General features: G+C 38.7%; 1 protein-coding gene across 1 annotated transcript in view; it reads right to left on the minus strand.

The window, feature by feature from the left end:
• The window catches only part of EP400 (E1A binding protein p400), a 40,025-nt gene extending 13,752 nt beyond the window's left edge, over window positions 1–26,273 (minus strand). Inside the window, 28 exon segments of the mRNA XM_026037558.1 lie at window positions 396–507; window positions 756–952; window positions 1,118–1,287; window positions 1,390–1,592; window positions 2,334–2,632; window positions 3,193–3,284; window positions 4,140–4,307; window positions 4,727–4,891; window positions 5,972–6,208; window positions 6,763–6,917; window positions 7,635–7,801; window positions 8,467–8,653; window positions 9,265–9,401; window positions 9,751–9,925; window positions 10,367–10,536; window positions 10,928–11,064; window positions 11,324–11,501; window positions 11,692–11,885; window positions 12,594–12,701; window positions 13,847–13,936; window positions 14,553–14,654; window positions 15,346–15,430; window positions 15,530–15,670; window positions 15,971–16,156; window positions 16,845–17,150; window positions 17,431–17,810; window positions 19,032–19,116; window positions 24,937–26,273. Of these exon segments, the coding sequence (XP_025893343.1) occupies window positions 396–507; window positions 756–952; window positions 1,118–1,287; window positions 1,390–1,592; window positions 2,334–2,632; window positions 3,193–3,284; window positions 4,140–4,307; window positions 4,727–4,891; window positions 5,972–6,208; window positions 6,763–6,917; window positions 7,635–7,801; window positions 8,467–8,653; window positions 9,265–9,401; window positions 9,751–9,925; window positions 10,367–10,536; window positions 10,928–11,064; window positions 11,324–11,501; window positions 11,692–11,885; window positions 12,594–12,701; window positions 13,847–13,936; window positions 14,553–14,654; window positions 15,346–15,430; window positions 15,530–15,670; window positions 15,971–16,156; window positions 16,845–17,150; window positions 17,431–17,810; window positions 19,032–19,116; window positions 24,937–26,259 (5,949 nt within the window). The 5' untranslated portion in view covers window positions 26,260–26,273.
• Between the last annotated feature and the right edge of the window lie 1,311 nt (window positions 26,274–27,584).

Genomic DNA, 27,584 nt, shown 5'->3' on the forward strand with positions numbered 1-27,584 from the left:
TCATTCCAGCAATGGCAGAAGAGGATGGACTAGCTTCACCAGTGCAGCCAACATCATTTGAACCCTTAGACCAGCAACRGTGAGCCTATGCCACTGAGCTTTATATTTCACATTTTTAAAGTTGTTGCAACTTTTACACTTGCAAGGTCTACAGAATTTTCTAGCCAGATAAAAGTCAGAACACRTTAAGTCGCAAGAAGGATAGTTTTGCATCACTGTGCAAATAACATCATTAACAGATAGTGTCACAGTCTCTCAAATATTAACAGCCAAGCTAAAGCAATCATGGAATCTTATATGCTTATCTATCAAATCCCAGTTCAAATGCATTTACAGTAAATTTTTAATAAAYGGTAAAACCACACATTTAGAACATATTTTGAATATTAACTTACCTGTGTTAAAAAGGCCATGGAATAATCATTTCCCTGAGCAGCTACTTCTCTGATCAAATCCTTTGTGCCATTTTTCAAAAGCTTCTCTTCTACAGAATTACCACTGACAAGTCTAAATGAAAATCAGAAAACTTGATAAGCCAATTTCAAAAGAGTATTCAGAAGCCAAAAGAGAAATTGCCTGCAGAGAATAACAACGAGTTTGTAAAATATGATGGTTTGGGGGGGGGGGTTAGTTTTTTTGTTTAATTCTGGAAAAAAAAAAAAAAAARAAACCAACCAACCAAAAACCACAGCTACTACTTCCAGTTTAAAAAAMCAACCTTATTTAAGGAAAAGYCATTTATCTGCAAGCATCACCTGTATATATGGATATCTTTACATCTCCCAATTCTGTCACACCACTCCTGAGCCTTTGCGTCCATCACYGGGTTTAAGTCGTTGTCATAGAACACAACAGTATCTGCCTCGACGAGGTTGACGCCAGTGGAACGACTATGAGAGGAGAGGATAGCACAGAAAATGCGCTTGTCCCTGTTGAAACTTTTCATCAGCTCCTACATAAAGGCAATAAAAGTAGACAGTAAGTAAAACCGTACAATAAAATAAATTCACCATAGCTAATAAAAAGAAGAGGAAAAAAAACCCCAGTGTTTCAAATGGGTAAGAAACAAGGTACATTTTCTTATCCTAGATGCAAACAAGTGCTAGAGTGAACTTACCTGCCGCTGTTCGTGGTTAGCGTATTCATCAATCCTCACAAATGTGAGGAAATGGAAATTCAGGAACAACTCCAATATGTCCAACATCAAAATCATCTGTGATAAAATCAGCACACGGCGCCCTTCAGATTTCAATTTTTGAAGCAAAATAGCAAGAGCTTCTAATTTCCCTGCATTTAAAAAAAAAAAAAAGATAAAAAGATAAACAATAATGGTTACTTGCTGCAAGGCAGAAAATGACCAGAATATTGCCACTAAATGTCCTCCTTTACCTGAGTCATACTGCACCAGCCGAAGGTCAGGGAACTGCAGCAAGTGCGGAGCTGTGATCTGTTGCAACTGATGCAAGTGTGGAGCTGCCTTCTGCTTAAGATTGTGCTTAAGGAGTTTCAACCTGTGACTGTATGAAGGGGGAGGATTTGCTACATACAAACATGGGGGAGCAGCAATTGCAGCTGGCAATACAAAGAGAGCCCTGCGAAAAGCATAAAAGCAAATACTGGGTCAAGAAATAATGTACAACATGACCATCCGTGGCAATAATTTTCAGCCTGTCAGTGACAACCTCACTATTACCTAAACACCTTAGATATCCTTTGTTAATGCTACAAGTAAGCTGCTGCCTATCTTCAAAGTAAGTGTTGGTGTTTTCTCTTTTTCTCTTTTTCTCTTTTTTTCTATCGGCTTTGATGATAGCTTCTGTTAAGCTGTTTGCATTGTGATCACTGAATTCAGTGACTAGAGCTCAACTACAACTGCATCATACCAGACTTAATAAAGACAATTCAAAAAAGTTCTTCTACTTGCATTGCATGCTCCCAAGGCACTGCAGTGATTTGCTCTACATACAATCTATTAAATACCAGCTTTAGCTAAACTAACTTTTGCCCAGATCTCCACGCCTAAATTCTTGTTGGCTGGATCCAAGCATTCAGAAATATCGAATCAAAAGTAAATTCAAAGGCTGGGGATGCAAGGTGAAGCAGATCAGCTGAATTTGGACCTGAATTTAGAAATAAGGCACTGAGCACTGCTATTTTAAGGATATCATGCTTCTTAAGATTGCTATTTTAATGTTCAYACTGTGCATCACTTATTGTTAAATAAATTGATCCAAATTAAACAAGCTAATAAAGAGAAACAAGAYTTTTGAGCTACTTTGAAAAGAGCTGTTTAGGAGGTAACTAAATRTAAGTATGAAGCAGTCACACGTTACCTGTTAACAACATCCTTTAAAGAATCTAGTTGCTGAACCAAAGTCAGGATCAATTCCTGCAAGGGATCGCTTGGGCCTCCGGAGGCACTTGAAGAAAGGCAACAGTCCACAGAGCCAGCCCACCTCCAGCTGTTATCTTCACAGGAACACAGCCGAGGGAGCTTCCTTTCACCAGCCAAGGAGCAAATGCTCAGCAGGTCTTTGCCATAAACGGGGGCTTTTGAACAACGACGTTCATTGCCAGAAAATATTCGGTCCAAACGCTCCTTCAGAAGCCGGTTCTTTTCCTCGTAAGTTTCCTTCCCCAAAAGAAAGGTGAAAAAAATATTAGCTGTTTATGGTGATCACTTAGGAGTTTGAATTCCTTTAAAATGAAACTAGCAGGATGACAGTAATGTGTTCTTTATATCACCATCATTCATGCTAGATCATAACAACTATTTGGACCCAATAATAAGGTGCAATTTCTTGTGTAATTTAAYATATATTTGAGTTTTCTCGACATTTTATAGGTTATCAACTTAAAATCATTTTACATATATATAAATGAAGGAAAGGGAAAATAAGGGAATCCAATGATTCCATTATTTATGCATTACTACATAATTATGATATAGCCCAGTTATAAAAATCTATCTGTCATTACAGCACAAACAGTCAGTTGGCTGCTGTGGAATTTACACACCAAACTTAAATTTATGCAGGGATTATAAATGACAATGCATCAGACTTGTCAACCTGAAACACCTGATTATAGTATAGGTGCAACTAAATCAAGTTATCAAACCTTCCAACTAATTCATGGACTTAGTATTGTTCCTGAAAAGTTGTTTTTACACAGGAAAATGAAGTGAAGTACCTGCGACTGTCCATGTGCAGGAACTGGCTTTAATGCTGCTCCTATCTCACCAGCTGACAAACTACTAACGGCAGTTCTACCTGCAAGACAAACTGAGAATAAACCTACTGTTTATATCTTTTCAATATTGTTTTCATTTTTGTTTTTTTATATGCAGAAACTTCATAATCACCAGTGCACAAAAATTATCAGCTTAAATAGCCTTTAGATGATGTGATGTTTACTCTTAAGAAAGTTAAATATAAATTCCAAGGGCACGACAATACATCAAACAGAAGCAGTAATGGGCTGTTTCAAGGGACTGGTTTGTATCCAGAGACAATTGYAGCAGATGGCCCTTTGCAGTGAACAAAATCCTGGCATTACATKTGTCATCATTTTTGTTATAAATGCAGCCTAGACAGCAATATCTCTACTGTTTTTTGATCAACAACTTAGTTGTGTTTTTAAGCAAGAAACTGGACACATTTTCAGCAGCAACAGACAAATCTGTTCAAGCACTATTTACAGAGGGAAAGGGAAGACAGTGGCTTGACTAAATGGGAAAGCAAAGAAAATTAGGTAATAGCAAAATCTATGTCCAAAAAAAACACAGAAAATCAAGGGACTTTTCTTTTTAGTATAAGAAATATCACCTAGATCTTTATTTGAAAGGAGAAGCAAAATAGTTCAAATTCACTTCTTCTCAAAAAAATCTAAGATAGAGGAAAAAGAAATTCTAAATAATATGACTACAAGTTCTCCCAATTTTGAACTAAAAATTACTAACTAACTATAAGTCTTAATTACTCGCAAATCACTAGTCAGAAAGAATAAAATTTCTCTCATAGTACACCCTGCTTCTGACTTCAACTTTCAGAATTGCTGTCTGTAACACTTTRGAATACACAGCAATGTGATTTGATAAAGCAGGTAATAGAGACATTTCTTCAGGCTAGAACACCTACCTTGCTGTGTCACTGCTGTGGAAGYTGGCACACCTGCTTGATGCTGGTTTCCTAAAGCATTCAGAGCATTCTGAACAGTTCCAGCTTGGGAAACCGTCTGCATGACAACTGGACCCTGAGGTCTCAAATACTGCTGACCTGGTGCTGAAACAATTTGAAGAACACTTCCTGCAATGGAGGTGTTAAAAATATATACATTAGACTGGGCAGAGTGGTAAGGAATCACTAGTGATCTCTAGCAATAAATTAAGAATATCCTCAGTTTTGTCTATTTCTGCTCATCAAGTAGTTTATCTAAAAATAACACTTCAGTTTATTTTAACCATATAAATAAAACCCTTACATATAACATACGCAGGTGCATATTCAATAATAAAATACTAAAACAATACACAAAAATAAAGTAACTCTATCTTTCATACATTTGATATGAATTTACGTTTCAAGTGAGAGCCAGCTCCTTTTATACCTCACACACAAACAGAGCAGAACGGGAGAAATAGCGGAGGAAAGAAAAAAATCTCCTCAAAATTAAGTTACTGAAAAGAGAGCATTCTAAGCGTTGGAAATCTCCCTGTTGTAAGTACCTTGTAACTGCAGGGGCTGCCCTGCAGTGAGCTGGCGAAGTTGGCTATGAGACAAAGTAAACTTGTTCCCTTGAAACTGCAGTGTTACAGGAGTCTCTGGCTGAGCGATTCTGCCTTGTGCTCCTGCTATAGAAGCCAGCTGGGCTATTTTTACTACCTCTCCACCTGTTAAAGAGGGAAACAAGCATTAAAATCACAAAAAGGGAGAGGTTGTTGTTCAGTATTCACAATTCTATGTTTTGGTTAGTAAACTGGTGCTGAAGCGCCCTCCATGCATAATTATACTTAGTGCATCAAAAGTGTCATATAAAAGTTAAGCAGGTATTGTTTTCTGTATTTGTTGGACCAACTGGAAAGAAAGTTGATTGTTTAAAATCTATTACCACCAACATTTTAGAAGTTATAACTTTACTTTCATTAGCAGGAAGGGTTAAGAGCTACCTGAAAACTCATGTGACACTTTGTAACAGAACAAGTAGAGACACTAAAGTGATTTCCACTGCCTTTTCAAGAGCATCAAGAAAGGTTTAAGGAAGATACAAATCCTCTTCACCCATACAGTAATATAAAAACACATTTTTAAATTGTCTGAAGATGAAAATTTGCTGATGAAGCGTGATTTATATTAAGCAATCTGCACTTAGACAAACCAAAAAGCTTTAAAACGACAAGGACCAAGTTTTTTGTGCTTCAAATGCAGAAAGGTTAGAGGCATTTGGCATTAACTATTACAATGCTGAGAAAATATTGGCATGAAAATTTAGCTTTTGTAAAGGCAGTGCATTACCCCAGAGATAAAATTAATACATCAGTGCTCAGTACTCTATACACATGCTAATAGGCAGTGCACATACAACCTTAAAGCAAAGAGCCTCATTGCTTTTCTCTGCCTGACAGTAGCGACTTTCCTCGCTGCGCGAGAGGCCTTTAGCAGATGGATTAGTGTTTAATACGAAAGGAATAATTAGGAGAGCTAAAACATTTGGTCGGAAGGAAGTCTCGCCAGCAGAAGAAACATGCAGAAGTAGGAGATTAAGTTGACACCGCTAATGTATGTCCACAGCAATTCTATTGTTTCTTATCCAATTCTCGATTTTCCTTGGTCAGAGAAGCAACGCAGTGAACAAGGCTAATCAGAAGAGTGAAAAAAAAACAACGATTCTGTACACATTTTTAGGGTGCCTAGTAACTTAACCTCGCTGGAGTAAAGAGGTGGGAGAAACCTTGAAAGGGGAGGCCACTTACTAGGCAACCGTGCCTGGGCCTGAGAGGTGAGTACCAGCCTCTGGGGCAGCACACTCTGTTGGACGGTGTGCGAGGGGGGCTGGGGCTGGGGCTGGCCCAGCTGGGCGGCCTGCGCCGAGGTCTGAGCCCGCGGTTTCCCAGCAGTGGCACTGCCGGCTGCTGTGGTGAAGGTCGCTGCTGGCGGGTGTCTTGGAGCACTGCTGGAAGCCTGAGTTGTCTGAAACTGTGCTGCTGCGGCTGCAATCGATAAGGGTTGTGTGGGCAAGCTGTTAGAGGCTTGTTTTTTATTTTTTATTTTTTTTTTTAATTCTCCGGTCTTTTATTAAGCAACCTGCATTAAAAAGAAACCTTCCGAGAGGGTATTAAAATGACTACAGGAATAGCTTTTCCTTACATACCGGAATTTTAATCCATGTCTATAACTCCATCTTATTTTTATAACATTATATATTCGGCAAGCATTGTATAAAGGATAAATAAATACACAAAATCACGGTAAATTCCGATGTTTGACAGAACATTACACATGATTTGGGCTTAAATACCAACTGCCCCGTATTTCTTCTATACGTTATCAGTTAGGTTATACAAAGCTTAGTTTTGTATTATACTGGCAGAACAAACTAGACAAACTAGCGGGAAAACGTACTGGCAATTAGTTTGTTGGTATTTATAAGCCATTAGTATTCTAGACCATTAAGCTAGASGGAAAAAGAGACTTCCATTAACAGACTAACTTGTATCTGCAAATTCAGAAGCTTATATAGTTAGAACAGCATAAATTCTCTTACCTTGATTTGAAGAAACTGTAGCAATAGGTGATCTGCCTCGTACTTGTCCCTGTTGAGTTACCGTTGCTGTGGTCACTGTGCGTTGTACTTGAGTACTTGGAAAAACKACCGTCCTGCCCTCAGGTTTCTGACCGTATTGAACTGGTTGAAACAACCTGAAGAGAATAAGAAAGTCAAAACCTATACTAAGATCATAATTTGGCTTTTAAAATTGWATGCTGACAGCCATCAAGTGGAAAACAGAAAAATTTGTCAATGCTTTTTTAGTAGAATACATGTCAGGCTATCACAGTTGTATATTCACAAGGTAATCAAGTCTACAGTTTCACAGAATCATATAAGAACATCTATATCAACAAAATATATTTGGCTTTACTAACTAAATTTCAAAAGTAGTAGCAATACTTAACAAACAAACAAAMAAAAAATCACATTTGCAAAGCCTAGACTGCAGAAATCAACAACCAAAAYGAGGTTCTTTTAAGGCCTCTTCAGAACTTCCAGCTGATCATTCAGTTGGCTAATAAAGTTGGTTAAGACTCACTTCAAAAAGTTTAGCCTACATAAATTCCACAAAAYCAGTTTGTTAAGCTTCAGAAAGAAAATACTCCAATGCATTCAGTTGCATTCACAGGAAGAATTAAAAATGCTGAAGATGGCTTAAATGATCTATCCAATAATCTAGAATAATAATGGAGCCCTCATATCATTTCCAGAAATAGTCCCTGTAGACCATCATAAAGCTATTTTTTCCATCAGAAAAAACAGCTCTACATTATTCTGAGGTCGCTAATTCCATAAGAGAGAAACATTCTTAAAAATCTAGTTATAAAACTTCATACATCTGATGTGATTATATCAGCTGTACATACCTGTTTGGTTTGAGCTTCACTGAGGTGGGCCTGGGTGGTGGTGGAGGGGAGCTGTAGATCTCTTCAATGAGTTTTCTAGTGACCTTTTGTTTTGGCAATGTTTGTGCTTCATAATGAGTCATTCGGTTTTCCACTCCAATCAGATCAAAGAGGGACAGRTCTGATTCCTACAAGCATTGTAAAACATGACTTGCTATTTTACGTGATGATACATACAATAGGATGATACATACAATTAAGTATTCTCCATGTTCTACATGGGATTTACTTTCTGTATTTAGCAAAAACTGTCTAAAAGTTTTGGAAACATATCTTAGGCYGGTAGACCCATTTTAAGCATCAGAATAGGAAGAAACCTAACTGCAATAATTAGTCAGTCTTACAGAAATCAAAGCTAGTCACTATTTTACAATTCTTTTAAACCATGATTTCTAAAAAAACAAGTCTGAACTCTCAGAATGTGATTGTTGAGTATGGAGCTTGAATGCCAAACTCAAAAAGCATCCAATTATAGAACCCAATAAATATGCACTGTGCTACCCAGAGTGTATCTGATGCAGGAAAAATCCGGAGGAAATGGATATGGTGCAAAGCAAAGCTAGAATCTCTTCAGCCACACAGTTTATGAAAAATTATTGAYTATGAACCACTTGAAAACCTCAAACCACTATCCAGAGAGATTAAGAAAGTATGCACTTGGTATGTATGGCTATGGAATAATGCATTCTTTCTATTTATAAACTTCAGATAGACTGATGATGTATAATAAAAGAATATTAAATAATGAAATTGTATAAGGACATTAAGGAAAAAATAAATACTTTTTACTCACTTTCCAAATATCCTTTTCTAGGGCACTGAGTACCAAAGACACAGTTCTGTATTCCAGAGTTTCTGATACAAAAGAGGTACTTGAGAGTCGAGGGTTTATCAGATCAGGATGATTACAAATCCTTTGCAGCTGCATCAGGACATGCAGGACACTGATAAAGTGTCCACTTTTGAGGGCTTCTTGAGTTCTATCAAATAATTTGTATAGAAATACATCAATTTAAGTATAGATTTTATAAAGTCATAAAGAGATGCCCTTAAATCAGTAAGGTTAGAATCTTAAGGGTGGTGTGTTACACAAAAATCTTCAAATAAGCTCAGTTCTTATATAGGTCTTTCCAGAATATTTAAGCAGCACTGTAGTAAAAAAGCTTAAGAGACCAGAGCTACCCTAAAGTTAGGAACAACCTAACCGGCTCCCTGTTGYTCTACAAACATTTTTTGTTTCTGTTTCATCCCTCCAGCTGTCACAAACCACTTGATTGTACAGCACAGGTAAAAGGGGGGTAACACTTTAGACTTTACGTAATAAAGACGACCTCTGCAAATGCTAAAACAAAATAACGACGATATTGACCATTATAACTTGATTTTAAGGTTCTAGGATTAAATGCATGTTTGCCATTAGGCTTTATAACAACACTAACTTATATTTTTAGCTTACAATGTAATTTTATTTTATTTACTAGTCTTGATGGAAAAATATCAGAAAAATATCAAAACACACCCAATCATGACAATTCTTTATGCTTAAACATCAAAAATGAGAATGCTTTTCATTTACTGTTTAAGTCCTTACCCTGGTTGTAATATGACATCTTCATACATTGCTTTTTGTCGATTGGAAAGACGACACTTTAGAACATGTTCGTATTTCTTTGTYAGCTGCTTTTCAACATCTCTCTTTGATCTTCGCAAAATAAATGGCTGAATCATCTGAAACATTTCAAAACAGAGGAAAAAAATTCTCTCACTTCAAAGATGCAGCTTTACAACAGCAATTTAATATGATAAACCTCGTATATGACMAGCAATTACACTGCTACCCACACAGTTGTTTAAGTATTATTTGTTCTTTAATTTCTGCATATGATGCCTCAAAATTTAAGCCATGTATTAGTTTTAAAATGAACTTATCCATGCTCTTCTGCTAGTGTAAAATTATGCTTACAGAAGAAATTCCTCTTTGAACTGAAAAAAAACAGTAAGAAGGGTCATAAATTTTAAAAGTGAATCAGCTGAACTACTGAGTTAAGGAAGATGAAAAAAAAAAACAACAACATACTCTGTGTAATCTGATGACCAGTTTATGACAATAATCCTGGTTCTCCTCATTAGCTGCTTTTACTGGAAAATCCAGGTAAGGTCTGGAAATTCCTGGAATCAGAAAATGTACCATGGTCCACAACTCCATCAATGTGTTATGCAAAGGAGTGTCTATCAGAAGCAAACGATGTTGACTGTGAAAAATAAGAAAATATTTTTAACCAATATAGCACCTAGATATAGCACCATTCTCAAAAAGAAATCAATATTCAAACATTACAGCTATTGTAGTCTTGGGATTGTCAGATATACAGTGTCAAAATAAGCTGAATCTACCATAAATATTTTTTACTATATTACACCATCAAGCTAGCTTCTTCAATGCAAAGTACCACAACATAAAGGGGAATCTTTCTGGAAGCTCAGAGTAACACAAAAAAAGAATTCAAGTGGTATGTTAGCTACAACCATGAAATGCAGAGCATATCTCTGAACTTGCTAACTAGAGCTACAAGGGGTAACTCTAGTTACTGAGCATTGGTAAAAAGCACAGGAATTTGGGCAATTCAAAAATAAGTTACTATACAGTTCAAAAAAAAACACACTTGACAATTGGGAAGGGCTCTACTCCGTACCTTCGGAGACTGAAAAGTGCCTCCCAGTGCTTCTCTGTCATATTCTTTATTTGTTGCATTTCATCTACTATTAAGTATTTCCACCGCACTTTCATAAATGCTGGGTGGCCTTTAAACAGCTGTTTGTAGGAAGTGATACACACATTAAAGCTGTTGGGTTCCATCCACTCCTACAGAAAAGGAGAGAAAAGAGTGAGACAGAAAAGCTAAAGCAGAACTCTCAGGTATCTTACTAAGTGTTCTGTACAGGAAGGAAAAGATACTATGGCCCAAACTACSGTTCATATTTTATAAGACAGTCTTGGTCTCTGAATTACAGCTGGCTCAGAAAGCAGATTAAGTACTGTAGGTATTGTTCAAGACTAAGTGAGTTCCAAAAATACCTTTGAAAATCCAGAACTAATAGATGTGAATATCTCTGCAAGCAACTCATACTCTTAAAAACTTCTTATATCCCATCAAGATAGAAGGAGCACTAAGATAAATGCAGCTTAAGGAAAGATTATCACCATGTAAAATGCAAACTCCAGTGGTGTAACACTTGCAAAATACAATACCTACCTGTCTCTTTGCCCTAAGTTCTCTTTGGCTACCAAAGTAGAGAAGAATTTTCAATCCTGGGCACCAGCGTTTCAATTCCAGTTCCCACTTCAGTATGTTACAGCTCCGCACAACAACAAGATGAGGACCCCAGTTACCTACAGCAGGTAAAGCACAGCAGTTAATAATAGAAGAGACTCAAGATAATTTCCTTTACTTATCTTTTCCCCTGATTTTCTTAAGTGCAGAGTACTAAATTCATTGTCAAAAGAGAGACCCGATAACAGTACAAATAGAGCTATCCTAATGACTAATGTCTGAAACAAAACAAGAGATAAAATTGACCCAAGGCTACAATTCACAGAGATAATGCTGGCACAGCACTCATCTAAAATTATGAGAGGGAAATTAAGTTACCTTCATTACAAGCTAAGTGTGCAAAGAAGGCGATCACTTGCACTGTCTTGCCAAGCCCAGCCTCATCTGCCAGAATGCCATTGAGATTCTTCTTGTAGAGCTTTGCTAACCAGTCAAGCCCAATCTTCTGATATTCTCTGAGATGCCCGTACAAAAGGGATGGAGTATTATATTTTACCTGAAATGAGAATGAATTGATAATCTTTTTTCTGATGTAAACTCAAGAACAGTATCATAAAGCCTACCTATTTTACAGTTCAGTAACTAGAAAAACATTTACTGTTAATTTGCTGTTAAAAATCTGCTAAATCAAGGTATTCTTTATGTAGAAACGAATGCAGAGAGGAGCAGAAAACAAGGAGTTTTACCGCTGTTGTTATCCTTGCACTGCCTTTAGGAAGCAGCATTTCTGCTGCAGCAGCAACTTCTGCTATGTCACGCATATGTTTCTTTGGGGGACTTGATCTGTCTATACCCTTGTACTGGTCAATGCTGAGAAGCGAGTCTATGAGGACAACTTCTTTCTGAGGACTCTCTCTATCAGAGATATGGTCTTCCATTTCTATGAGAGAGAAAAATTACACAGGTATTTTAAATAAACGCCAGTTTAAAAAAAGTTATACAAAGGAACTGAGATGGCTAGAATTCAGATAGGGACCTAAAAAGAGGTAGCTAATTTTTCAAAATAACKGTATGGTCTTGAAATAAAAAGAGCTTAAACCCAGGAAGATGCTCTGGATATTCACTAGCTAGGTTAACAGGATCATTAGCTTTTTACAAATTCTAAGAGGTCCTCTCTCTTATTTCAAATCTACCCTCCAGTCTACAATTCTATCGTTACATTACTACAGAACAGATGGCAAATGTGTAATAATAACTAGCAATGAAGTATGCTGCTCTATTCAGTGTAGAGAGACTCTTCTATGGCTCACTACCATTCCTGAGAATCTCTCACACGTCATGATTTTAAAACAGGCAAATATTATCCTCCTTTCACTCACTGAGAAATGAAATAAAAGGAAAAAAAATACTCACAGATGATTATCAAAAAAAAAAGAAGAAAGGCAAAATCAGGAATAAATCTAAGTTTTCTAACACTTATTCCACTGTACTTTCCATTCATTCCTGCACAGAACATTATTCTGCAGCTAAAATAATTTAAAACACAACTTTTCCCTCTAGTACAAACTGTCTTTCTAAAAGAGATCAAGATCAATCAATTTATTTCAACCCATATGTCAGGACTGTCTTCTAAACAAAAATAACCTACCTTCCTCACTGCTGTCCTCTTCACTGTCAGGCTTAGGCTGGGGCCAGTGAAAGTTTTCTGCAAAGGCACCTTCATACATCTTCAGCAAATCATCCAAAGGCAATTCAGCTGGACATCAGTAAAGCRGGTAAGTTTAAAATGATCTAACTCTTGTTACAATCAGCGCCAACGTGCTTGCTGTCAAGATATCCTTCACTCTTACATAATACACTAGTCTCACATGTTAATTGAAGAGGTAATTATTAGGTAAGTATTTTATTTAAAGATGGGGATTATGGAGAACWCTCACTTTACACTGAGGCTTGCAGTGTAACTAATTGCTCATCCAGCTTGTTTCCGACTATATTATAAACTCACTATGTAAATCAACTGTAAGACAGCGATTAGAAAGGTTGGGACATTAAATGTGAGTGGCTAAATGATAACCAAAGATTTTGAAGTCTCCAAAAAGAGACTTCAACTCTACTAGAGCATCTTCATGACCGCCTGTTTGGTCTGTTGAGGCAGGAATGTACAAGCTGTTGTTGACCAATGAATCAGGAAATATCCTCATTAGGAACTTGGCTGACTGGCCAACAGTTGTAAAGCTTCCAGCCAGCCAGCTGGCTGCAGCCACTAAGCTGACAAACAGACCAAACAAATGAATTGTGAAAATGACTATTGATTGCTGAGCAGGCGGAGCTTATCGGGAATCCTGCCACTGAAAATGAGCCGTGTTTTTAGCATGATAACTGAACTGATCCCAAYGGGATACTCTGCCATCAAGCTCTGCAAAGTGCTTGTTTCTAGTGCAAAAGAACTGCTGGCTGGAGCACTGTCATCCCTAAAAGTCTCTTTCCAGTATTTATATCTCCAGGATCCACGCTTCAAGGTACTTTCAGGCTTAATAAGTGGACCACAAAACCTCGAAATCCTCAAAACAGTTCCCACCATTTTCACATTTCCCCACAGATCCCTAACTGGGAAAAAGGAGCACTGCTCATGATTAGAGTTCTGATATAACTAACTACACTGACAGACAAGTACCACCACTTAATCCATCAGATACACTTCGTTTTTTAAAATGTTTGTCATGGGTACAGAGAATCCATCATCATTCCATTAACTAASTGCTACAACTTCCTGTACAGAAAAAAATACAGGTTATGTGATCGGTCATCTGACTGCATTCAGCTTTCACAAACACAATAACTGCTATGTGTGTTCACGTGTTATTTCAGAGCCCACCAAGAAGCAGCAAGCTGTGTGTCTACCTTCTTTGGCTAGGTTGGACAATTCCATTTGGTGGTTTATATTTCCTTCTTTAGCTTCCTGTTCTTCAATTGTTTCTTCTTCGTCTTCAACTAAAAGCAAAACAAATGCTCACTCTGGCATTCTAATTATTCTGAAATTCAGCAATTCAGTATTTCAGAAAGCTTGTAACCTCCTAACCCCGCTAGTAGGATTCAAAAAGCATGAGACACACTGAAAACAAGAAAATATGAGAGCAGCTGTACCTTAAAGACAAGTGAAAGCACTCATGCCTAAGCACAAAGGCTGTCCTGAAGTGTAAAGGTTAACTGACAAAGGTCCCCAGAGATAATTTGTTTTGGAGCTATAAACAGGGATTTTGGGGGGCAGAAATACGACACACAAATTATCACAAGAATGTCACTAGAACAGATGGATTATCTTGTCTGAAAACATCAGAAAAAGTTTTAAATTACTCATACAGTTTGAGAAACAAAGGAATGAGCAAAGAAACAAAATTTACAGCAATGACGGGAGTTTGTTTCCAGTGAAAATTTTATTTTCCTGTGTTTACTATCCAATCTCGCAAAACAGTGGATGAGGGCTGCTATTTAGTTTGGAAAAAGCATTTGGTACGTGCAGTAACAGACTGAAAATCAGTGATTTCAGGGTTTTATTATATAAGTCACATACTGCTCTATGGATACACAATTTTGAAAAGTGATTTACCTTCCTCATCAGTCAAAGACGTGCTTGCCTTTCTTTTCCTTCCAGAGGATGACATACCCTAGCATCAAATAATTGAAATGTTTAAAACCACAGAACACAAAGCTACTGATTTCTCTTTTTTAAAGAAAGCAAGAGGTGCCTTGCAATGACAGCAGCTAAACAGACACATAATGTCCACCAGTATTTCCCATCATGGAAATAAAACAAAATAACAAACAATAAAACAAGCTGTACCATGGTCTGGCCAGTACAAACTAACACTATCACAGACAGTACCAGATCGTGGTTTGCCTGATAACACAGGCTAGAGCTTTTTGCTAACAGGAAATTCAGATGCAGGCATTCTGCTTGGCGAGTGAGACATTTCAGCATGTGGACACCAGCTACAGAAGGGCAAGTGGTTCAGGACTAAAGAGCAGTCCCCATTTTTTTTTTAAGTTGTTTTTCCCCAACTTAAATCTGATGTTTTTAAGAAACGAAGGCTTACCATTTCACTTTCTCTTCCCAATAAAAGGTCTTCAGTAGGTTTTGTATCCTTAAATCCTGGAAAATTATTATACTTGATGTATGCATTAGCTACTTAGCAATTTTATATTAACTTTTAATTGCCCCCAACAGAAAACATAAAAACTTTTAATACAACATAGCTAAAACAAACAAAATCATAACTCATAGTTCAGAATCTATTAACAGTATTCATCAATTCTATTGCCAATAAGATGAAACTCCAATTCAGTGTAATTATGGGAAAAAAGACAGGCATTTATAACATATTTCTTATGAAATGAAATACAATTACCTTTCTTTGAAATTTTCTTTAAATTCAAAGCTTTTTTCCTTTTCTCTTGAAATTCAATTTGCAGTTTTATTTCAACAACCTAAAATGTAAATCAAGTTTAATAAAGCACTTATATAAATAAAATAATGAATATTAAAAAGTAGTGATATACACAAATATTAAAGAGCAAGCATTTTACCTGTTCAATGTTAGACCAGAAGTACTCTATTTCTCTAGCAATTGATGCAGCAATTCGCCTTAGTTTATTCTGTTCTTCCTTTTTAGCTCGCTCTTCATTAAGTTTCTTTTCTTCATGGTAACGAGCCACAGTTCTTACCATCTAAAATACCAGAAAGACTGAATTAGGTTACCTCAAGAACATTTCAAGAGAAACAAAGTTCACAAAACCCCAAACCATTATTTGCACCTAGATCAGTACAATTATCTATTCAGCACCAAATACTAGACTATCCAAAGCTAACAATATAGGGTCTCCTTTAAGAAAAAAATCAGTGCTTTCTACTCTCATTTTTTCCATGGGAAAAAACAAACAAACAAAAATGTTTAAATAGCTTTGGTACAAAGTTGAATGACACCAAGATTAATTGCTTTGATTCAAGGGCATGTGCTTTTCAAGTACCTTCTTAGCAGCTGCCATCTTCCACTTTCTCTCTTGAGCAAAATCAGTTGCCATCCACTGCATTTCTTCCAGTAAGTAATCCCAGTGAGATTTGGGTCTTGGAGCCTCCTGGAGTTTAGGAAGTCGCCTCAGGGACCATAAACCTTCCTTCCTCAATTCTGCTATTCGCTGATGGATTTGATTTTCCTGAGGAGAAAAAAAAAAAGGGTTATATCATTAACAAAGCAACTGCCTGATGCACTTGCAATAGTAGGCAAATACAAAAACAGTGTTTGTTCCAACTCCATCAAAATACTTTATAGAAAAAAGTGTAACATGTCACATACATTATACAAATCAAGTCAGAATATTGTATCAGTGTAGGAATCACCAGGCTAAATTCAACTTTATGCATAAATAGAATTTTAGTACCTTAACTTGTATTACAAATAGTATAATAAAAGAATAAAGAGGTTCACTGGGCAGCACAATGTACGAGACATACGCAAACTGCAATCAAATAATTCTTATTTTTTAAGTTGAAATTGTGGCTGTTTTTCTCCACAGAGAACACAAAAGAGGATGAAGACATCTTCATTACTAACGCTTCTTATTTTTCAAAGAAAACAAGTTCCCTATGGAGTTCCTGTAAATTAGCAAAACAACATGTCTCTAGTTTGTTATAAATATAATTGCAGCTGCCCTGAAWAACCGGACATAAGGAGAAAGAGTGCTGAAGTAGCTGCTGTGACTAAGTTCTCTAACTTCCTCTGGCTAAAAGTAAAACTCAGTAGAACAATTTTTTAAACACCATACTCAGAAATCATCCCAGCTCCATAACTCAAACATGTAACTGTTTATACCTTCCCCCTGCCCAAAAGAAGAAGAATCTTACCAGCTTTACTTGCTCAGCAAGCTTGTCTTGAGAGTTTTCCTGTGGTAATACYGCTGCATTCTGAGCTGGACTTTGTGTTTTAGGTGCTGCTGCTGCTACTGCTAAGCCTGGGGGTTTTGAGGCAATCGGAGATAATGACTTGTTAGTTGCTGGAGACGTTCTGTTTGTTTGTGCTGGGTACGTGTAAGGCGGCGTGGTGCCTGAGATGGTTGCTGGCGCAATGGATGAGGTAGGCGGTAGCGTGTTTGCCGTAAGACGCTGAGAAGACTGAGCTGGATCTGCAGATGGTCGTGTCAGAGTCACAGTCTGCCCAAGAAACACATTTATTAGCGATTTGCTTTGCATTCAATACTGACTAAGCCTGCTTTACTGCGGAATGTAATAATGTCCTAACTTAAATCCAGTTTAAAAAAAGCACGCTTGCATCTTTCTAAGGAAAGGATTTTTCCTTGTAAGCTATGTCTATGTGTGTTTGTCCAGTGRAGTTAAAAAACATTAGAATCACACACTTTGAGGAAGATAATATTGTTATCTCTTTCTGTGCATTGAAACAGACTTTTTTTCCCCCCCAATAAAGCTCACATACCTGTTGCTGTATTGTAGCTTGTGGCTGTGACACTTGGCTTGGTGTCTGTCCTTGCACGTGGATTGCTGGCGGCACCTGCTGCTGAAGTGGGGCTGGCAGTGGAGCAGAAGCCAGGGGTACCCCTTGGGGCTGGATCTTCACCTGAATCTGGGGCTGGGCTGGAGATTCCACTACCTGCGGTTGCTGCTGCGGAAGCTGCAGTGCAGCTGGGAGAGATGTCAGGGGGACACTGGCGGGTTGCAGGCGCCCAGGGAGCTGTGGTGGGGGCGTATGCAAACTTGCTGCGTTCTGCACAGGAGGTCCCTTCGATGGGTCGTATTGTTGTTGACTCTGCTTCTGTCCAGTTAGCTGCACAGTCTGCGGAGCGGGCGGCATCCCACCTACAAAGCAAGGGAAAGCACACACAGATTAAATTAAAAGCTCCAAAGCTCTTTACTAATATAATGAGGAAGTCGACTGCAGGTAGACCCATTTGTTACTTACTTTGCCACAAGACACCAGCACTTGAAAATACCACATCACAATCACAAAGTAAATCACTATTACAATAAACAGCAAAGATTTGTCATGCACAGAACTAGAACTAAATTTGGAGCACAGCTATTATAAAAACCATGTTATTAAATGTCTTCTGAATTTCCTATACTTAAAAAGAAAAAGGGTGATGAGCTAACAGGAACTTTACCTAAAACAACAGCACCAAGTCTAAATAATATTTAGTTATTAATACATTCACTCTAACGTGTTCTAAAATCTAGCATCACTAGTGAATAAAAAAAAAAGTCATGTATGTTGCAAATTAGGAGGTTTTCTTTTCACAAACCATTGGCTCAGTTCCAGGATTCTCAGATTAGCCATTTTGCATCAGCACCTGTGACGTATTCCATGCCCACATGCACCTTTGGAGCCCGTCACTCAGCTCCTTAAACAAACCAGGCATTGCATACCAAGTATTAATTTACATGGAGAAGTATATGGTGGGGCTAGGATCTTGGAAGGCTGGAAGCCCAAGTTTCTAGTCCCATCACTAACATCTCCGTGTTAAATTAATGTGCAATTGGCATGTGGTGACACAGTACCTTGTGCCGTTGGCATTAGCTGTTGTAGAGGAACTCCTGATGCCACACCCGGATGCTGAAAAACCATCCCATGACGGCCCACTTCAATTCGTGGTCTCTTAGACGAATCTGTGATATTCAAATTCCATTTATGGCATGGTATAATGGAATGGGTTCAGTTTTACAAAGCAATCTACTACACATGATTTCAACATCAGCTCAGAAAGCTACGACTACTATGCATGTGTAGCATTTATGAGGAACATGCTCCAAGGGCAGAGACCCTTTAACTTCAAGTTGGCCATCTCCAATCTTCTCAGTCAGAATAACCAACCTAACGGTGTTTCCATGCTTGCCAAATCCAGTCCTATGTATTGTGAGTGGAGTCTTCACACAGCACCATTCACAATAGATAGGGCTGATGATCTGGCAATTTCCAAGGTGAGGCAAAACTGTACTTCAAGAGTTACTGAGTAGTGGGCTTCTTTAACTGTTTGGAAAACAAAACAAATTAAAACGAAATTCTACTTGAGAGGAACATACCTGCTGACACAAGTGCTTGTCTCTTAAGAGCTTCGATTTCTATGGTGTTCACAGTCCCCGTAACAGGAGTTACTGTATGTGTTTGCTATTGGAAAGAGAAAAAAAAATCAAAGAAGTTCAATATGTGAGTAGTCTAGTGTCATGATGCAAGTTACTAGCAGATGAAAAGAGGCCACTGGAGAATGGATCCTTCAGAAGAGTTGTGCAATGAAGAAAACAAGACTGATTCAGATCCTGCTAGAAATTTTGTACCCATATTGCACTGATACTTTTCCTTCAGTTTAAATTTTCAAACAGCAACCAAATTGGTGAAGTTAATTATATAGAAAACACACTTGAATGTTTTTAAAAACCTTATAAAATCCAAGAAAAAAACAGCATGATTTCTGGTTTTATAATTGGAAGTTAATGTATCACTCTTCATCATTTGCCTAATGCTGCAAAGATGTCACAGTAACATATTCAGGTAGCAAAGAGCTGTAATAAAAAGATGACATGACTGAAATCAAACATTTTGAGTTCACTACAGGATTAAATACAAGAGATATTAGATGAGCAAAGAGCATTCATATCAAAACCAACTGCATCTAAACTAACAAGATGCAAAAAAAAACCTCCAAGAAATAAGAGATGAAATATTTTTGGAAGGCAATCCTTTTCATTCTGTGTGAGAGTAGTTTAAAAAAAAAAAATTTTTTTAACAAGAATTCTCATTCTGAAGACAGTTTAATCTTAAGAGCCTCCACCACTGTCAGGAAAAATTGCTAAGATAAAATAAAAGAAACTCAGCCCAGTTACAAGTTCCAATTCCAGCTGTGCAGATGATGAAGTTGAACTTGTTTGCAAAGCAAAAAAAAAAAAAAAAAAGGACCGAAAAGTAACTGTATGTAGAGTAACACAAACTTCCTAAAGCTACTGTCACCTCAGAGCACATTAAATTACTATACATTTTGCATTTTGCCTGAGGATAAATGTCACATACCTATGAAGTAGCAAGTCTAGAAGAGCACTATGAACACTGTGAGGGCAATCACAGAGCTTGCAGTCAGCAAATTGTCACCTTATTCAGTAAGATGATGCAGTGCACTAAATCTTTTAGGATTATTACAGTTAATACTGGCAAAGACGGCAGAATTTAAATAATTCTTCCAAGACCAGATTTAGATGTCAGATTGCGATAAARCCTTTCTGGAGCAAACAAGTTTGGATGCATGATGATTTCCATGCCCTCTGGGCCCTCAGCACTACCAGTAAGTACTTAATAAAGTCCAGCAGTGTTTGTACAAACTAGTTCTTTTCAGTGAATTCTGAAGTCTTGTTTTTGAAACKTCAATACTCAGACACGCTATATCCAAGTCTACTATGATATTCAATATGAGAAAAATAAAGGCTATATCAGTAGAAAGGGCCTAAAAGATTGTATTAGAAAATACAAAGAGGGCCTTTACATAACTCCAAAAGGAGCTGGTTTACCATGCAAGCTTTCTAGGTATAATCTGCTTTTGTAAGAGCCTCCACAATACACAGCTACAGTGAAGTTTCTCCAGAAGCCTTGTGAAAACTTATTATGACAGAAGCTCTTGTATCATTAAATATTCCCTAACAAAGACACCAAATTCCCAAAGAAGCTTCTATACTTCACCAATCTGTGGCGAAATAAACTCTCACATTATTCAGACTGTATCTACACCTACAAATAACAAAATTTAATACTCTTGCTGCTGTGAGCATTTGCGGTGGTTCTAGTGGCACTGCCATATGGTTTAGATACGGATTTTAGCTTTAAGAATATTTGACTCATATTCGTCCTTAATGGTGAGTAGTTCAGTGTCCTATGACACTCAATATAAATTACGCTTTCAAATTTTGGTGTTCTCGCAAAGCAGACGTGCAGCATGCGTTATGACTAATAGCCAAGATCTGGCAGAGCCTCATATACTTTAGGTATTTACAGAATTATTCCAAATAACATCACAAAAATATATTTTATATAACACTTCTGAATTAATTAACAAATCCAGCGTATTTGCTGYTTGCACCAAGTGCCTTCTGGGACATCAATCTAAAAGGATGTGCTTTCCAAGTGCTTCCAGTGCCATTTATTCCATCTGCACTTCCATTCTGGATGACTGCATTCATACAGGCTCAGGTTGCAGCTCCACTTCAGGATTTTTGACTAACATTTTTTCTTCAGCCTCCCACCTGTCTGCATTATCATCTGCTAGTTAGGCTAGACACTTCAAAGAGCAAAGATTATGTGTTTTTACTAATTGCATTCACATACCACAAGGCTTGTGGGAGAACTCAAACTGTCCTAAGTATAATTAAAATAACAGTTTTCCAGAGGCCATGGTTCTGCAGCATGTCCACAACAATAACCTGGAGTGCTGCACTTAGGCACTCAAAACTGAACTGATGCTGACCAGGATACATTACTAATCGATAAGTAGGGGGTACATTACTTAGGTAGTTACAAAGAGAACTGTCATTGGTGCAGTAGGTACTTAATATTAAGCCTAAACACCATAAAAAAATCACCTTACACATATTATACAATATTATATATTTTAAAGCAATTAGCTGAAGCCTGACCACCTAAGGAGACTTCCRAAACAGGTCAGCACTGGCCATAACAAAGCTCTCAATGCAAGTCCCTTTACTGAGCAACTCATTTGTGAAATACTCATAATGAATAACACATTCGTTGTATATGGGAATTCCATCGATTTTACACTGCTTTTAACGCTCCATTTCCCAAAAACTAGATGAAAGTAGTGTGGATTGTATGGCTTTTAGGGTAGAGACCAGTGATTTATACGTCATTATTTGCTCTAAGTGTATATAACTGAGCTAACAGGTAAAAATTTTAGCTGAGGGGAACTAGAGCATATTACTTGCCTGGGAACATAAGCAGTGGTGTCCCAGTACACAGTGCTAGGGGTAGATGAATACACATATGCTTGAATCTAAATGATGCCTCATCAGTAATCCATTAAAAGAGCAACCAATTACCACATTCTGCTTCTATTTTGTACATTGTCCCCTCATTCAAAAATGCATTAAAATGCCTATAAAATAATAACAAGCACTTCAGCTTCTTCTTGTTATCCTTCACGACAGAGCTAATGAAAAGGTGTTAGTTATTAAAAAAAAAAAAAAAAGAAAGAAAGAAAGAGAGGGAGAGAGAGAGGTTGTTATTGTTATTTGAAATACTTCAGGGAAGGTAAAGCAAATACCCTTCTGCAGCCATACTCAGAACCTTTAAAACAATAAAGAAAAAAAAAATTACAAGAAATCCACATTTACAATGCCACAGAGAAAAGAATCCACACTACCAGTATGCAGAAAGCACAAATGCACCAAATGCATTAGGGAAACAAAAGACAAACAAACCAAAGTGAAAACATTCAAGCTGAAAGTTAATGAAAAAAGCCAGCAACTTTGAGACAGAGATTTAACTTCCTTAATGCTCCATTAATACTGATGTATTTGAAGACTGCAAAGATCTTTTTTGCTTTGTTTAGATGGTAAGGGATGGGCTCTTGGGAAAACTCTAATTCATCTAAGAAATACCAAATCTGAATGAAGGAAAAAAAATCTGGGATGAAACTACATTTTTAGAACCATTGAAAAGTACCTGAAATGGTTGCTGCTGGGATGAAAAAGCAGCAGAAACATTTGGAGGAAGCTGGGTTGCTATAGCGACAGGAGTACCAGTCTGCCCATCCTTTCCTGTCACAACCTTTACCTGAGAGAAATATTTTGGGAAAAAAAAAAAAAGGGAGAATCATTTTCTTTTTAAAAGTTTTTCTTCTTCTTTTTTTTTTTTATTTTTTTTAACTGTTCACACACTTGTTTATTTACTGATGGCACCTCACTGAAGAGGGGATTATAAGTAACTGACCATCAGTGCAGCTTGGCTTGACACAGGCAATTTTTGAGCAGTTCTGTTGCAATTTTAATAGCAGAACGGAGTAAAGCCTTGACTATCTATAGTGACCTCTCACCACTGGAAAGCTTTTCTGAAATCCAGTTCACATAAAAGCGTGGTTTAAGTTTAGTGATTGCAGTTTCTAATGGACAACAAATTAGCATGACAGACAGTTTGAACTTAAGAGAGCCCCGACATTAACTTAAGCAATGAGCACAGCCACCATTCGCTCTCCCCCATTAACTCCCAAAGTGAACAGCCTTTCCAGGCAAGGGATGAAGTGCATTGCTGTAGCAGAAAGTGATAAAGAGGAGGGAAGGGGAAATAAAAGAGAACAAGACAAAAAATACAAAGAAATAACATACTCAAAAGATGTCTTAATCTTTCAAAAGGATTCATCATTTAAAAACACTCAAACAACTCGTTGGAGTCTGCAGTATCTTCCAGCAGTTAAACTGACAAGCAACATTCCCGACCAAGATGATCCAGCACAAGAAATTGTCAAGTACAGCAAACTCAGGACYGTGTAGACTGAGGGGCAGAGGCTCAGCTGATGTAAACTGTAGTAGTACCATGGACTTCAATGAACCTTTACAATTTACACCCAGCAAAGATCTCAAAATTTGCATACTACAGTTATAAATACCTGGTTTTCAGCTGACAAACTTGCAAACCAACTAGAACTAAATAATTTGACAAAACAAAAGCCAAGTGAAAAAAAAATACTGGGTGGCCATCGTCAAGAAATTAAAACAGGCTAGCTTTAAAGCTCCTAGGTATTTAAAAATATCAATAACCATCGTAAACAGAATATATTTAGAGACACATATATGTTTTTCCTCATCAAGAAATTCAGACTAAAATAAAAAAAAAAGTTGAACTCCAGCTGTTACACAGATAATTTTTCCATCCAAATTCCATGATCCAAGATGTGACTTACTAGTAATGACTTAAACCTAACGGTCACGAGTTTTCACTGAAGACACTGATTTATAAGTATTCCGAAGCAATACACATTTATTTGCATTTTTTTTTAATAAACAACTCTATACCCCACACACATTCTCAGAAATCATATAAAGTATTTATGAGCGCCAAGAGGTGCTAACTCATCAGCCACATCGGGGCTGGAGGTGCTAATTCATCAGCTACACGAGGGCTGTTGCAAGCACTTAGGTACACCCAGCGCGCTCTGCACCCCAGAGGCACCATTGCAGCACCTGAATGGGTGCTGCAGGGCAAGACTAACAGGGATGGGTACAAACATCAAGGAAAAGCTGCACAGCACCTGTTTGCAGCAAGCTTATTCCAAGCCACTTGGCATTAACAAATCGTGAAGGAAAGTAATTTAGTTATTTGTGTAAATAATAGAAGTAAATCTTTTAATGTCCAGGCTATAAATGCTTTTCCTTCTTTTTTAATGATTCAAGTTGCAATATATGCACAAAATTCTAAGCCTAAATAGACTGATGCCTTACTGTGGATCCACATATATTATGACACACTAGTTAATGAGAATAATTAATAAGAATCCATAAAAGTCAAATAAAGGTTTAATCTCTTATGAGACATTTTGCCTTTTTTGGTTGCTTGTGTATGCCTGGTAAGTGGAATTTAATTTATGATAAATAATCATTCTAAAAGCTTAAATAGCTTCCACAGCAATGCAAAGTTCATTTATATTTTGTCTTACCTATTTTACATATAGGATTTGCACTAAAGCAGGACAACAAAAGTTCTATTCACCTCTCTGAAGTGCTTTGCTTTTAAATACATACATCTGAATGCCTGCTCACACCAACCTGTAAGATCACACGACCTAGCAAAACTGCATTCCATCAAAGCATCCATTACAAAAAAAAAATGCAATATTCTTTAAGTAGAAGTGATTTTTCAGATACTCCCATACTGTCTAATACCTCAGACACCATCTCTGCTATTTTATTCCAAAACAATAACCAAAAGATTTCTTACCTCATCATTGATAACCTCAGACTGTTCCTCGTCTTCCTCCTCCTCCAGATCCAAGTCATTTTGCCTCAGGTATGCCTGCAGTGGAACACAGTGTTTCTTCTTAAAAGCTAAAAAGTCCATCATATTCCCTTGAAGGTGCTGCAGGAAAAACAGTTCAATCAAGCATTCCTTGAAAGTTTCCTTAAGCATTTCCATTTGCTTATGGTGATGATCCAAACATTGTTTCCTCATTTGAGCAGTCTCCTGGTTGGCTGGAGGAATCTCCTCCAACTTCTTGGGCTGCTTTTTCACCGCCTGGTTAACTGCAGGAGCAAGAGGAAGATTCGACAGTGCCTGCGGAACCGTAGCCCGGGAAGGACTTGTGGGAGGAGGTGGCGATGTCATTCCAAACGCACTAGCTCCTCCAACTCCTGCTATCAATCCACCAGAAGTCCTGTCATAGCCAAGGGGTCTGTTCAGCTGTTGTCCTTGAAGCACTTGCTGCTGCTGTTGCATGAGTTGCCCCTGGATAATATTGCTGATTTGCGGCGGCAAGCTGGTAGTTGTGATGTGCCCTGGGCTGGTCAAAGATTGCATGTTTGCTCCGCTAGCCACAGGACTCTGAGGGCCCAGGTGATGGATGGTGCCCCCAGACTGTGAGTGAGGCTGCGAAAGTCTGCGTTCTCTTACTGTAGCAGGCGCCCCAGAAGATGGAAGCTGCACTTGTGCTGCAGCTCCTTGAGCAATCTGTGCAATTCCTGGTCCTTCCTGGTACACGAAGTGCCCGCCATTGGAAGGGCTCAGGCTGATCTGCCTCACCAGCACGCTAGCATCTACAAATCCTCTGGTGGGGCTCTGGCTGCACATGCCCAGGCCRGGGCCCGGAGTTCCTGCCCGCACGTTTGGTAACGTTTGCACGGGCACCGGGTTCGGCTGCGTGGGGCTCTGAGACTGAACCTGTTGAGGCAGCGGGGAGGTGACTTGGATGTAGGATGGGGAGCCATGCTCGAACCGCCTCTGCTGAGGGCTGAACTGAAAGCCTGGTGACGTCGGGTTCGGGATTGGCAAAGGGGTCAGTGTTATCTGCTGGTTTCCTGAAGCCACCGGCCCAACGTTCTGCAGGGTGATGTTCACATTCTGCCCAGCTACCGGACTTCTGCTCATTATAAACTGCTGTATTTGGTAGCTGGGGGACTGTGGGGCAGATGGGCTTGCTGAAGGTGCAAAAGAAGCTGCAGGGGACTGGGGTAAATTTGCCTGTTGCTCTTCTCCCTCRCTGCCCGTGAAGGACCTGGACCTCTGGAGCTGCCGCTGAGCATTCTGAGGACCGTTTCCATGGTGCATGWTCGCTGCTGCAAGGTCTCACAGTATATCCTAAGGAAACGCACAAAAACAGGTATTCTGGTTAGAGGGGACGTAAATACATTTCAGTAACGGAGAGAAACTATCAGAAAGAATACTTCCTGGTAGGAATTCAGTTATTGTCTTTGTAGTTCCTTACAAGTTTTATGTTATCAGACTGTTTTTTTGAAAACCTCATCATCACAAAAAAATTAGATCTCTTGCATGTTTTCTCTTGCTAACAAAATGCTTTTGAATAGTTTGCAAATGACACATTCATCTTAAGCAGTCAGGCTGAATTTAAATAAAAGGAAAAAGTGCTTTTTTATTATGTGGCATTTCAGGAATGAAAGTCTCCACTCTCAAAAATGCCTSCTGCTTTTGTGTTCACTATTCCCAATGTTTCAATATTTTAGCATTCAATAACAAAAAAGTAGGACTCCTCAATAACAAACAAAAACTATTCTGAAAAGCTGATACGCGTTACTCAACTTTACTACCCTAACTAATGAAAAAAAAATTAAAATGGGTAATGAAAGATTTCCTTTGCCAATAACCTGTAGGTTTGAGAAGGCATGTGCCTGACATTTAATTCTTCATTCTTCCCTTCAAGACACCAGCACTTCAAAAAGACAAAAATCAACCCAAATCCGCATTTCATTTAAAATGCTCTTTACAGACCCCATGCTAACGATAGATTAGAAAGCACTTTGGTTTTGAGGTTTGGTCACTCAAGAAACTTAAAAAAAAATAAAAATAAAAAAGAAGTTCATTGACATGCGCTGACTGGTAGGTGACACAYAGGGCTAGGTGACATGTAGCAGCAAAACAAAAACAAAAGCTGCTTTTTCTCAGGATTTCTCTCCTTTGAAAGCAAGTGTTTCACAGGTGTGTGTCAGTGCGCCAGGCCGACACGGGCTGCGCGCTGCCGCCCGCCCTCGCCGCTAACTTTATTAATTCCCAATCCCGGCTACGAGCGGCCAGAGGCAGCGCGTTCCGGCGGCGACCGAGCTGCGCGCCGCCGGTCTCTTCCCGCGGCTCCGGACCCAGCAGCGGCTGCAGCGCCGCGGACGGCGCCGCTGCCCAACCACCCGCGGCCCCGGGCGCTCCGGCCGGGCCGGCGGGAAGCGGCGCTGTCACCGGGGCCGCGTGCGAGGCCCGGCGCCCCCGGGCAACCCCCGGCGCGCGCGCTCCTTCCCATCAGCTCCCGTTACTGCGGCCGCCGCGCGCGGCGCTGCCCGCCCGGGAGCCGCCGGCTCCTTTTGTGCGCGGACCCCCCGGTAGGGCCCGGCCCTGGGACGCGGCGCCGAAGGCCCCGCTCCGCCGCC

The sequence above is a fragment of the Nothoprocta perdicaria genome, unplaced genomic scaffold, assembly GCF_003342845.1.
Source record: "Nothoprocta perdicaria isolate Ctin4 unplaced genomic scaffold, notPer1 scaffold_2, whole genome shotgun sequence".
Lineage (NCBI taxonomy): Eukaryota > Metazoa > Chordata > Aves > Tinamiformes > Tinamidae > Nothoprocta > Nothoprocta perdicaria.